Consider the following 13567-nt stretch of genomic DNA (forward strand, 5'->3'; position numbering starts at 1 on the left):
CACAATTTCGCATAAAAGTCACAGAACTCCTTGTAGACTTTCACGTCACTGTGCCTGCGCTGCAGTCTGGAAACAGCCCTCTCGTCCTCGGTCCCATTGGCCTCGTGGACACTGTTAAGGGCTGCTCGGGGGATTTCTTTGTTCTCTGGGATAACGCAGGGGCGCGCTCGGCCTGAGAAGGCCATCGTGGGTGCTTGAGAGCTCTGAGCACAGAGACGAGAATGGCAGGACACAGAGCCAGGAGAAACAATATCCAGGCCTCCCTGCTTCCCAGCCAGGGTCACTCCCCCTGTTCCCATGCACGTCAGCCTGGCCCGCCAGGGTCACTGCTGCTGCTTCATGTTAAGAGCTCAGCAGCACAGTACACAGTTACATGGCAGTAAGGATTTACTGAGGCATTCTGGAAGTTCTAAAAAACATTCCACAAAGTAGTGACACAGTCTTTGTCAGAGCAGCAGTCCCAGTGGACTATGCTATAAACACTGCACCAGGAGACTGGGGCTACCTCGTAAGCCTCCAAGAGAAGGAAATATCCACACGTGCCTTGCATATTTGCCACAAGACTTCATCAACAATGCCGTGCTTTTCACTCTGGAGGGCATAAGAGGCTTTTGGAGACCTTGTAAAACACCTCCTGACAAGCTCTGCCTGAGGCTGAGGCTGCTGGCACACTCTGAGGAGCATTTGAACCCTGCCCGGACCTGGGCTTCCACAACCCTGGCCATGACTGCCAGCTATGCCTGATGGGTCCCTTCCCCAGGAGGCCATGAGCCCCTAAAACTAAGAGCTATGTTTGACTTCTATCACTTTTGCTACTGGTACATAGTCACAGTCCAATCTCAGCTTCAATGAATGGGCACAAGTAGAAACAGACAAGGGCCGGTGTTTAGTTATAACTCTTCTACTGGACTCCAGCTAACCTCAAAGCTTAGGTGAGCTGATGTTTCTTAGTCTCTATCATGACTAAGGAAGGTGTTACATACTTTGGCATTCTTGCTATATTCAGTCCACACTCCTGTCTCCTGTGATTGAGTTAGCAATGCGAAAGGAAACTAAATCACTAAGCCAAGGAAAAAGTCAAGCTGGAAACTACGTCAGGCAAATTTGCCTCCTGTTTTATTGCTAAATAAGATAGCTACAAAGATAACAACCTACATCCCTCCCTCACCATTTGCCCACAAGAAAACTCCTTATGGAAAAAGGACAGACACAACTCAAAGTCATCCCTTTGAGGCTCACCTGAGACAAATGCATAACTGATTGCTTCCTCTACCCTATTGTTCATGTAAAAATGTAGGTTCACTGAGCCAGACACAATTGTGTATTCATTGGAAGGCTGATCAAGGACTCAAAAGAATGCAACTTTTTGTCTCTTATCTACTTCTGGCCTGGAAACCCCCTACTTCGAATTGTTCCGCCTTACTGGACCGAACCAATGTACATCTTACATATATTGATTGATGTCTCATGTCTCCCTGAAATGTATAAAAGTAAGGTGTACCCCGACCACCCCGGGGCGCATGTTGTCAGGACCTCCTGAGGCTGTGTCATGGGTGTGTCATTAACTTTGGCAAAATACATGTTCTAAATTGAATAAGACTTGTCTCAGATACTTTTTGGTTTACAGCAATGATGACAATCATGATGTAGCACTAGAGACAACTAAAGGGCTCAGAATCTTTCTCATGTCCCCGTCCTCTCAGGGCAGTGTGCCACCCACCAAAACCAAGAGACTGTGAAATAAAATCTACAGAACAAGCACAAGGCACACTGATGGACAGTCACGGAACCAGCAGCGATAAACAAAATGCAGCAGAGACACCAAGTAACAACCATAAATAATGATATCCAAGAGTCAGTGAGTGCTTCCTATCACATCCCTTAATCCTTCCCATGGCTTCTGAGATAGGTGTTAGTTACAAATGAAGAAACTGAGGCACAAAGAGACTGAATAACTACTAAGGAGGTGGTGGAGTCAAGATTTAAACCTAGGCACTCTGAGTCCAGAGCCTATGTTGTTAATCCCTATGTGAGAAAATGGTAAACATAATTACTGGGAAGCACAATGGTTAGCCACAAAAGATTAGGGAGTGGGTACCAGATAGGACTGGAAGCAGGGGACCAAGTCTTTCTACTTTGAACCCTAAAAATCTCAGAGGATAGGTCAAGAACTCAAAGGCTGTGGGCTACAGATCCTGCCCAGGCCCAAAGCCTGTGGCTGACGAAACAAGGGAACCACCATATTTAAATAAGAAAGGAACAACCTCATGGTTTAAAATTTTTCCTTTCAATTTATCTACATTTCCGAATTTTTTAGGTTTCTTCTTTACAATGACCATGTGAAACAGTGAGGAGGCAGGGAGGGAGGGAAAGAAAGAGACAGACAGACAGATGGATGAGGACAGAGGCAGGCTGATTCAGACCAGAAATTTAATGCATCTGGTGGGGGTGGCATGGTAGGAGGCAGGAAGCCATGTGAGCCTTCTGCTCAGAATTCTCCCTCACAGTCTCCCCAGTGCTCACATCTTACGTGACTACAGTACAGGAGCAAAACCAGGAATCTGACATTGCAACAATGCGTGTGTGCGGGTCTCTGTCATTTCATCACATGGGCAGCTTCCTGTAACAACAGCCTCTATCAAGTTACAGGACTATTCCATCACCACAGACTTCTCTTTCATGTTATCTCTGACCATCACATACCTCTGCACACTCCAACACTCCTAACCTCTGGCAACCACTCATGTGTTTTTCATTTATATGATTCTGTTATTTAAAGAATGTTACCAAATGGAATCGTTCATGTGACATCTTAAGGCTTTTCATTCAGCACAATGCCCTGAGACCAATCCAAGTTGCTCCACATGTCCACAGTTTGCTCTTGTTTACTGCCAAGTAGTATTCCATGACATGGATGCATAGTTTGTTTCACTGTTCACCCGCTGAAGGGCATTTAAGTACTTTCCTTCCAATTTGTGGCACTGTGAATAAAACTATAGAAATTTCTGTATTGAATAATTTTTATTTCTCTGGGATAAATGCTCAACAGTAAAATTGCTGAGTTGTATGGTAAGTGAATGCTTAGTTTAAAGAAACTGCCTGTGATATTGTGACTTTTAATTATAAATCTATTCTTGGTCTCTGCCCCCATTTCCCGGCACAGGACTCCTAAAACTCTTGGACTCTCTGAAGTGGTAAGTGTCTTTTGTAGGCTAATGTGACAGGTGTGGGGGTGGCTGCTGGAGAATCAACCATGCAATAAGAAGGCTGCAACTTTCAGCTCCAGCCCCAACCCCTTGGAAGGGAGAGGAGCTGGGGATTTAGATAATCACCAGTGGTCAATGATCAAATCAATCATGCCTATGAAAAGAAGCCTCCATAAAAACTCAATAGGACAGAGTTTAGGGGAACTTCTGGGTTGCTGAACATATGGAGGTGCTGGGAGGGTGGCGCTCCCAGAGGAGAGAAGCTCTGCTCTGTTTCCCCACACCTTGCCCCATTATCTCTTCCATCTGGCTGTTCTTAACTCAAGTTATGCTATGTAAGGATTACTATGGGGAAGCAGATAGAGATCTTTCATTTTATCTGGTTTCCTCTACTTACATCTGTGACTATTTTAATGAGGGTGGTTGGCACACAGTAACCCTAAATAGAACTCTTCAATAGAGGTCACCTTAACATGACCTGGTTTTAAGATCAAAGGTACCATATACTATGAAGATATTTTTAAACTGTTTAATCAATCAATGTAACATTTTAAATGAATGTAAAACAGGTTTGTGGCTCTGTTCCTTTGTTTACAATTTTGCTAGATCTCATTCTCTCCTCTTGGCCTTTCTTTCACTCAGGAATATCCTACTAGGAGTTGGGAGGGAAAATAGAAGCTGAAATTCTGAAGGAAGAAAAGATGCAGCAAGAAAGCTAGATTGTCTTCTATCACACTCTATAGATCACCTTCCCATTAGCCTCTCCTTAGGAACTGATGACCCAACCAGTTGATTCTCAGCATAAATAATACAAGGCAAAGAAATTCTCTGCACATTACCCAAGCTACTTACACTGAAACAACGAAGGAACTAATGTGGGGGTTAAAGCCAAGCAGGAGGCTCAGACATGTCCTCCACTGCAATGGTGGGAGTAAACAGGCCCCGGGGTTTCAGGAGCTGGTGACAGCACTGATGGGCTGCCCTTCCTTTAGCAGCCCATTTTGGCATTCTGGTAAAGTCTATTTCTTCTAGAAAAATAGTTGCTTGCATTATTCCACTGTTGGCTTTACATCATTCCTGGACATATGGAACTTTTACTATGAGCCCATGATGCAATACGCCCAATGTGGTACCTAAGAAGTATCCAGCCCACCATCAGTAGAAGATACTACAATCTGCTGAATGAATGAATGAATAAATAAAAGTCATAGCCTCTGCTTCTATGAGTATACAGTGCATAGTTTGGTGCCCAGTGCTGAGTGAACAAGGTTGTTTGTATGTCGTGAATAAGGATCTGTTAACAGTGTGGCCATGGAAAGTTTAGGTGGTGGTCAGGTGCAGTGGCTCACGCCTGTAATCCCTGCACTTTGGGAGGCCGAGGCGGGTGGATCACTTGAGGTCAAGAGTTTGAGATTTGGCCAGGAGCCTGGCCAACATGATGAAACCCTGTCTCTACTAAAAACACAAAAAATTAGCTGGCGTGGTGGTGGGCACCTGTAATCCCAGCTACTCAGGAGGCTGAGGCAGGAGAATCGCTTGAACCTAGGAGGCAGAGGCTGCAGTGAGCCGAGATTGTGCAACTGCACTCAAGCCTGGGCAACAAGAGCAAAACTCCGTCTCAAAAGAAAAAAAAAAAAAGAAAAGAAAGTTTAGGCGGCACACAATTCTCCCAAAAAGACTACCTGCAGTCACTTCTCTTATTTAGCCAGAACAGAGTAAAGCTAAAAGAAATATGTTATTTTTTCAAGAGGACAAGGGAGTGGTTTAATTCCGAATAAACACCATAGCTCAACTTTTATATTCAGGCATTTTGATACTGTTAAATCGTTTTCAGGAATTAATAATGTCACTTTAAGAAATGCAAACAAATTTGACTGAAACGACTACTGCCACGGCAGTGGCATCAGAATAGCCATTGAAGCAGGGTGGGAGGCTGTTGTTTGAAAATACCAAAAAAGTCAGATTCGTCTGAATAGCAGGTCTGCTAGGTGGCTTTTGGTGAAGAATTAGGATTGTGCGAGGTCCTCAATTCCCTAAGGGCGTTTTTCTTTTTTTTAATGTTGAAAGTATTTATTTATTTTATTATACTTCAAGTTCTGAGGTAGGTACACGTGCAGAACGTGCAGGTTTGTTACATAGGTATACATGTGCCGTGGTGGTTTGCTGCACCCATCAACCTGTCATCTACATTAGGTATTTCTCCTAATGCTATCCCTCCCCTATCCCCCACCCACCGACAGGCCCTGGTGTGTGATGTTCCTCTCCCTGTGTCCATGTGTTCTCACTGTTCAACTCCCACTTATGAGAACATGCAGTGTTTGGTTTTTTGTTCTCGTGTTAGTTTGCTGAGAATGATGGTTTCCAGCGTCATCCATGTCCCTGCAAAGGACATGAACTCATCCTTTTTTATGGCCACATAATATCCTATGGTGTATATATGCTACATTTTCTTTATCCAGTCTATGATTGATGGGCATTTGGTTTGGTTCCAAGTCTTTGCTATTGTGAACAGTGTCACAATAAACATACATGTGCATGTGTCTTTATAGAATGATTTATAATCCTCTGGGTATATATCCAGTAGTGGGATTGCTGGGTCAAATGGTATTTCTAGTTCTAGATCCTTGAGGAATCAGCACACTGTCTTCCACAATGATTGAACTAATATACACTCCCACCAACAGTGTAAAAGTGTTCCTGTTTCTCCACATCCACTCCAGCATCTGTTGTTTCCTGACTTTTTAATGATCGCAATTCTAACTGGTGTGAGATGGTATCTCATTGTGGTTTTGATTTGCATTTCTCTAATGATCAGTGATGATGAGCTGTTTCTCACGTCTGTTGGCTGCATAAATACCTTCTTTTGAGAAGTGTCTGTTCATATCCTTTGCCCACTTTTTGATGGGGTTGTTTTTTTCTTGTAAATTTGTTTGAGTTCTTTATAGAGTCTGCATATTAGCCCTTTGTCAGATGAGTAGATTGCAAAAATTTTCTCCCATTCTGTAGGTTGCCTGTTCACTCTGATTATTGTTTCTCCTGCTGTGCAGAAGCTCTTTAGTTTAGTCAGATCCTGTTTGTCAATTTTGGCTTTTGCTGCCATTGCTTTTGGTGTTTTAGTCATGAAGTCATTGCCCATGCCTATGTCCCGAATGGTATTGCCTAGGTTTTCTTCTAGGGTTCTCATGGTTTTAGGTCTTACATTTAAGTCTTTAATCCATCTTCAGTTAATTTTTTATCAGGTGTAAGGAAGGGATCTAGTTTCAGCTTTCTGCATATGGCTAGCCAGTTTTCCCAACACCATTTATTAAATAGGTTCCCCGTTGCTTGTTTTTGTCAGGTTTGTCAAAGATCAGATGGTTGTAGATGTGTGGCGTTATTTCTGAGGGCTCTGTTCTGTTCCATTGGTCTATATATCTGTTTTGGTATCAGTATCATGCTGTTTTTATTATTGTAGCCTTGTAGTATACTTTGAAGTCAGGTAGCGTGATGCCTCCAGCTTTGTTCCTTTTGGTTAGGATTGTCTTGGCTATGCAGGCTCTTTTTTGGTTCCATGTGAAATTCAAAGTAGTTTTTTTCAATTCTGTGAAGAAAGTCAATAGTAGCTTGATGGGGACAGCATTGAATCTATAAATTACTTTGGGCAGTATAGCCATTTTCACGATATTGATTCTTCCTATCCATGAGCATGGAATATTTTTCCATTTGTTTGTGTCCTCTCTTATTTCCTTGAGCAGTGGTTTGTAGTTCTCCTTGAAGAGGTCCTTCACATCCCTTGTAAGTTGTATTCCTAGGTATTTTATTCTCTTAGTAACAACTGTGAATGGGAGTTTACTCATGATTTGGCTCTCCGTTTGTCTGTTATTGGTGTATAGGAATGCTTGTGATTTTTGCACATTGATTTTGTATCTGGAGACTTTGCTGAATTTGCTTATCAGCTTAAGGAGATTCTGGGCTGACACGATGGGGTTCTCTAAATATACGATCATGTCATCTGCAAATAGAGACAATTTGACTTGCTCTTTTCCTAACTGAATACCCTTTATTTATTTCTCTTGCCTGATTGCCCTGGCCAGAACTTCTAATACTATGTTAAATAGGAGTGGTGAGAGAGGGCATCCTTGTCTTGTGCTGGTTTTTTAAAGGGATTGCTTCCAGTTTTTGCCCATTCAGTATGCTATTGGCTGTGGGTTTGCCATAAATAGCTCTTATTATTTTGAGATACGTTCCATCAATGCCTAGTTTATTGAGAGTTTTTAGCATGAAGTGCTGTTGAATTTTGTCGAAAGCCTTTTGTGCATCTATTGAGATAATCATGTGGTTTTTGTCATTGGTTCTGTTTATGTGATGAATTACGTTTATTGATTTGCATATGTTGAATGAGCCTTGTATCCCAGGGATGAAGCCGACTTGACTGAGGTAGATAAGCTTTTTGATATGCTGCTGGATTTGGTTTGCTAGTATTTTATTGAGGATTTTCGCATTGATGTTCATCAGGGATATTGGCCTGAAATTTTCTTTTTTTGTTGTGTCTCTGCCAGGTTTTGGTATCAGGATGATGCTGGCCTCATAAAATGAGTTAGGGAGGAGTCCCTCTTTTTCTATTGTTTGGAATAGTTTTAGAAGGAATGGTACCAGCTCCTCTTTGTACCTCTGGTAGAATTCCCCTGTGAATCCGTCCAGTCCTGGACTTTTTTTGGTTGGTAGGCTATTAATTGCTGCCTAAATTTCAGAACTTGTTATTGGTCTATTCAAGGATTTGACTTCTTCTTGGTTTAGTCTTGGGAGGGTGTACGTGTCCAGCAATTTATCCATTTCTTCTAGATTTTCTGGTTTATTTGTGTAGAGGTGTTTATAGTATTCTCTGATGGTAGTTTGTATTTCTGTGGGATCAGTGGTGATATCCCCTTTATCATTTTTTATTGCATCTATTTGATTCTTCTCTCTTTTCTTCTTTATTAGTCTCACTAGTGGTCTATCTATTTTGTTGATCTTTTCAAAAAACCAGCTCCTGGGCCGGGCGCGGTGACCTCCCAGCACTTTGGGAGGCCGAGGCGGGCGGATCACGAGATCAGGAGATCGAGACCATCCTGGCTAACACGGTGAAACCCTGTCTCTACTAAAAATACAAAAAATTAGCCGGGTGTGTTGGCAGGCACCTGTAGTCCCAGCTACTCGTAGTCGCAGCTACTCGGGAGGCTGAGGCAGGAGAATGGCATGAACTCGAGTCCCTAGACTGCCTGTGGAGGGCATCTAAAGAGGGCAAGCCCTGGTGAGCTGTTTAGTTCTGACTCAGTGAAGGCTATCTCCCTGGACATTAACCTTCAGCTACACTGGGAGGGAAGTCCGTGGGAGTTTTTATTTTGTGACTAAGCTTAATGCAGGGTTTACTTCCCTCAATGATAAGGTAAAAGAAAACCATGAGAGTTTCAGAATAGAAGAACAGAATAAAAAACATTTTACTTGAGTCAAGTGAAAACAATGAACCCTTTCAAATTCAAATGTACATATCTTTCACTGCCCATTATTTTCTTTTTGACACAGAACATGTTTTGTGTAGATTTTACTGCATTAAACAGCATTTGAAAATACTGGCCAGGATGAAGCAGAGGAACCAAAATACACACACATACACACACACGTGTATATTTTGTTGAATTTTAAAAGGTTTCTTCTCTTTCATTAACTTTAAATTTTGTGAAATGTACACAGAAAGGCAAGGGATTGTTTCAGCTACCATAACTTAGATTTTGCCATAAGTACAATGAAACAAGATGTGGAAATGGTATAAGGTCAGGAGGTCAACCACTGTAAGCTGGTGCTCATGTAACACTGCCCAGCTACAGCCAGGCTAGCAGCATCTCCCAGGGACCTCAGTCACTCCTCCTGTTCTGCAGGCTCCTGTGCTCAGCCTTCCTCTCTCCCCACAGAGCTCACCATTCTCTGTCATGGAATGAAGCTATGGTTTTTGAAAGCAGTTCACAGGGCTAAGTAGGAAGCTCTTTGTTCCATTCCTTAACTCTACTCAAAAAGTGGTATTCTATACATCTAGCAATAATACATAAAATTATGGCAATTACCCACTTAGACAGACCCCCTTGTGTCCTGTAGAAGGTATCACTGGGATATTGCTGGGTGCTGGTGATGCAGTTACTGCTGCCTCTGTGAATCTTTGTTCTCTGTGAGCAACACTGAGACCTTGTCAGTAGAGGGTGCTGGAGAGACACTGCGGGAGGAAGAGGTTTGTTTCCCAGTCTTGCCTGCTCCCTGGGCAAACCTCCTACAGCACTCTGGCTTCTTCCGTGTCTAGCTCCTGCAGGGCATGGTGGCTAGCACCAGCTTCCCTGGCATTGGCCCCTCAAAAGTTTTGCAGCAGAGTGCCTTGGACCCTGATGGTGCATGCAGCCAGCAGCACCCACCCCTTGGCAGTCAGCTATGTAGGGGGTGCTTGGGTGAGGGACCTCACTGTGAACAGCCTTCCCTGGTATTTGAAAGGAAGATTTCCAGCAATCTGTGCCAGCAACTTTTCTGCATGCAGCACGCCCTGGTGTGTGACCCCAGGCATGGAGTAGGGCTCCTCCCTTGGTGCTCTAACTAAGCTCTAGGGTCCGTGGCTGCTCCTTACAGCGGCTATTCCTATACTCTTTTGCTTTCTCTCCTCTTACTAGCCAATTCCTTATTACTCCAAAACCTTGTTAGAGTTAGTAATTCTATCTTTATATTAAACCTTTCCTGTTCAAATTAACGTGTGGGTTTTCTCTCCTGGTTGGACCCAGGCTGACAGAGGCAGCCTATATGAGGACTCTGCAGCTGATGGTACTTACCTTTTGGGCTCTTTCTCCAAGATCTCACTTAGCAATTTAAACAATTGTATTTACATTCAAAACTAGGAAGGGGGGGGAGAAGTGTGTTATAAAGTAAAGGTACAGAATAATAAACCTGTCAGTTAAATGGGAGTCCAAGTCTGTCTACCTCATTCTTTTTTTTTGAGATGGAGTCTTGCTCTGTCACCCAGGCTGGAGTGCAGTGGCGCGGTCTCAGTTCACCGAAACCTCCCCCTCCCGGGTTCAAGCAATTCTCTGCCTCAGCCTCCTAAGTAGCTGGGATTACAGGTACCCGCCACCATGCCTGACTAATTTTTGTATTTTTAGTAGAGACGGGGTTTCACCATCTTGACCAGACTGGTCTTGAATTCCACCCGCCTTGCCTCCCAAAGTGCTGTGATTACAGCCATTCTTTTTTTTTTTTTTTTTTTTTTTTTTGAGATGAAGTCTTGCTCTTGTCCCCCAGGCTGGAGTGTGATGGTGCAATCTCAGCTCACTGCCACCTCCGCCTTCCAGGTTCAAGCGATTCTCCTGCTTTGGCCCCCGGAGTAGCTGGGATTACAAGCACCTGCCACCACGCCCAGCTAATTTTTGTATTTTTAGAGATGCGGTTTCACCATGTTGGCTAGGCTGGTCTCGAACTCCTGACCTCAGGTGATCCACCTGCCTGGGCCTCCCAAAGTGCTGGGGTTACAGGCGTGAGCCACCGCGCCCAGCCACAGCCATTCTCTATTTATGTAAACTAGAGGCCACACATGGACTCATTGTTCAAGTCAGGGCCAGAAGATATGGCCACCCCACACCCCCAGTGTAGACCCCCATCCTGATGGCACCTTCTGGCCCCAGTGACATGTCTGGGGGCCACTCAATGTGAGCTCCTGGGTTCCTCTGTGACCCCAGCAAAGAGGCAAACAGGGACACACATCCATTGGTCAGTCCTCAAGAACAAGAGGAGAATAAAGGAACTGAGGCGGTCAGTGAACTTCTGTTCTTGAAGATGACTGGGAGGGTGCTAGGACAGCAGTTCCTTGGGCAGTCGCTGCGCTCTGCTGCGCCTGGCCGTGAGGGCTTCTGTGAAGCTTTACTGTGAGTGTGCCACATGCCTTCCTGTCATGGTCATTCCTGAGCCTCCCTTCCTGTCACATCACTCCCACAATAGAATGAAGCAGCTGCCTGTTTTCTAAATAGTCCCTCGATTTCAGGACATTTGTGGTGAAAAGGACCATGTGTACCACTTAACACTGACGTGTGTGGCGTCTCTCCAGAGATGTGGCCAGGACAAGGTGTCACATTCAGAAGGCACAGCTTCAAGAGCCTGAAAGCCAGCCTTGGGAGGGCTGGAAGATTTGCCTCATGCTAGTGGTAGGGGCAATGCTCTGTATGAGCTTCTTTGTTTTCTGAGGGGGTTGAGAAAAATCTAAAATGTAATGCAGTAATAGTCTGGACAATTTCTGTTACAAAATGAGCTTTCAGGAGATGACATATTACCTTATTATTTCTTCTCTTTCCTCATTATCTACCTCTCTCCCAATCCCTATTGGTATAGACATTAAATTGAACAGCTGGCATGCTGAATTAACATGAGAGTCACTGAAAACTGAGTGCTGCATGAGAGCTGGCAGCTGCACACCAGAGAGCCCTGCAGTCCTTCTTCCCTCCCCCTACAGACATCCTGCTAGAAGGAGATCCCAACCTGACACACGTCAGTTATTGCATGGACTTCCTTGAGCTTTGCCCAGCCTGCTTCCTCCCTCTCTACCCTTGTAAGAGTCTTTGAGGACAACTCCCTCCTCTTTCCTTTGGAGCCACAAAGAGGCCACAGCCAGCATCCAGTCCCCATCTCAACCACAAACCTCCATGAAATACTACTTCTAAAGAACGGTGGAGTGCAAGAAAGAATCACAAGAAAAGCTTGGTGGGAGAAACACCACAATGCAGCTCAGGGAGATTATTTCAGGAAATTTTGTAATGGAGGCACAAGGATGGACACACACACACACCTGTGTGTAAACTTCTTATCATTTAATTACTTAAATAATATAAAATAAAACTTAAATTTCCTGATTTTAGGGCAACAAAACTCCCTGCTCTAATCCTTTTATAAACAGCACTGTCACCAGGGATTTCAGCTCAGAATGGCAAACATGCACTTGTATGACTCTGGGCCAACCCAGTCTTTTAATTCAAACCTTTAACCAACTATTAGTAAAGCATAAGACAGAACAATCTCTTTTATGGCAGCTCATAAATAAAGAAGCAAAAATGTAATCAAAACTAACTTGGCAAGAGGCCAAATTCATAGGCTGAGAAAACAGAACAAAATAACTGAGCTTCAAAGAGTTTAGAACATATTAGGAAAGCAAATCAAATGGTGAAACTGAGAATGGTTCAAATAAACTAATAAATATGGTGACTATTTGGACTATGTTTGGACTGAATATAAGTATAAGAGGTCTGACTCTCTAATGACAGCACCTATGCTGGTTGTATAAAAAGTCAATAATTTAAGCCTATTTAAAAGCAGCAGTCATTTTTACTCTTCTACGGATGGCAATATTCTAACCTATTACAGACAAACCACCACATGACTATTTCAAGAGACAGTTTTATCCTTTGAAATAAAACTGCTCTGAAACACAGAAAATAATTCCGTGTTAAAAGAATACATAAAAATAACCTCACCAAATCCAAATCAATTAGTAAGAATTAAGATGCTGGCAAAAACAAAGGGACAGAAGAGCAGGAAGCAATTGAAAAGGCAAAACCAAATCCTCCACTGCAGTCATGATGAACATTAAATGTTCTATTTCAGAGCTGAGCAGGGGATACATGGATGCTTCCTGGAGTGGAGGGAGAAGGGGACAAGGGAGTCACCTGGTACACTTTATTAACCTGAGCACAAACATAATCAGAAGAACAATATCATAATGGCTCATAAGGCAATGTCAGTGCTTTCTCATTCAGAAATCAATGTGTACACTTGCTATGCAGGTACAGATTGCCTCTAAGTAAACTGCTTATATAAACAGACTTTTCAAGGTCAATTTACCTTCCTTTTGGTTTAATATTTTCATCTACATTTAAGTAGTCTGAGCCAGTATTCCAGTTCTCTGTGGCCACAATCCCAGGCGCTCATGTACAGCTCTGTAGAAGTTGCTGAAGTGCCACTACTCACAGGTTGATTCTATAGCAGTATCTGTATTTTCAAAGCTGAGGAGGCAGACAGGCTTCTCTGCTTTCCATTCATTTGGCCCCAAATACCATTTTGTGCAATAAGGTCTAGCACTGCCTGATAAAGAACAAGGTGTCCAGAACATCAGGACTCTGGGCATATCCTCCCTTGAGTTTTCCTTCACTGTTCATCACACTCTGAGAATGTGCATTGCCTGACCTTGAGACACCTGGACCCTACATCCTATGCAACATCAGCACTTAACTTTTAACATGGTGTCTTTCAAGGCAGAGAAGATGGCTGAATTCAGCAGATGAAATCACCGACACAAGGTACTTAGGAAGTAAAAAGTAATTAACTTTCTGCTT

General features: G+C 43.4%; 1 protein-coding gene across 1 annotated transcript in view; it reads right to left on the minus strand.

Annotated features, from left to right (window-relative positions):
* The window catches only part of LOC100432191 (LIM and senescent cell antigen-like-containing domain protein 1), a 67870-nt gene extending 67628 nt beyond the window's left edge, over window positions 1-242 (minus strand). Inside the window, 1 exon segment of the mRNA XM_054547163.2 lies at window positions 4-242. Coding sequence (XP_054403138.1) covers window positions 4-185 — 182 coding nt within the window. The 5' untranslated portion in view covers window positions 186-242.
* Between the last annotated feature and the right edge of the window lie 13325 nt (window positions 243-13567).

The sequence above is a fragment of the Pongo abelii genome, chromosome 12 (assembly GCF_028885655.2).
Source record: "Pongo abelii isolate AG06213 chromosome 12, NHGRI_mPonAbe1-v2.0_pri, whole genome shotgun sequence".
Classification (NCBI taxonomy): Eukaryota; Metazoa; Chordata; class Mammalia; order Primates; family Hominidae; genus Pongo; species Pongo abelii.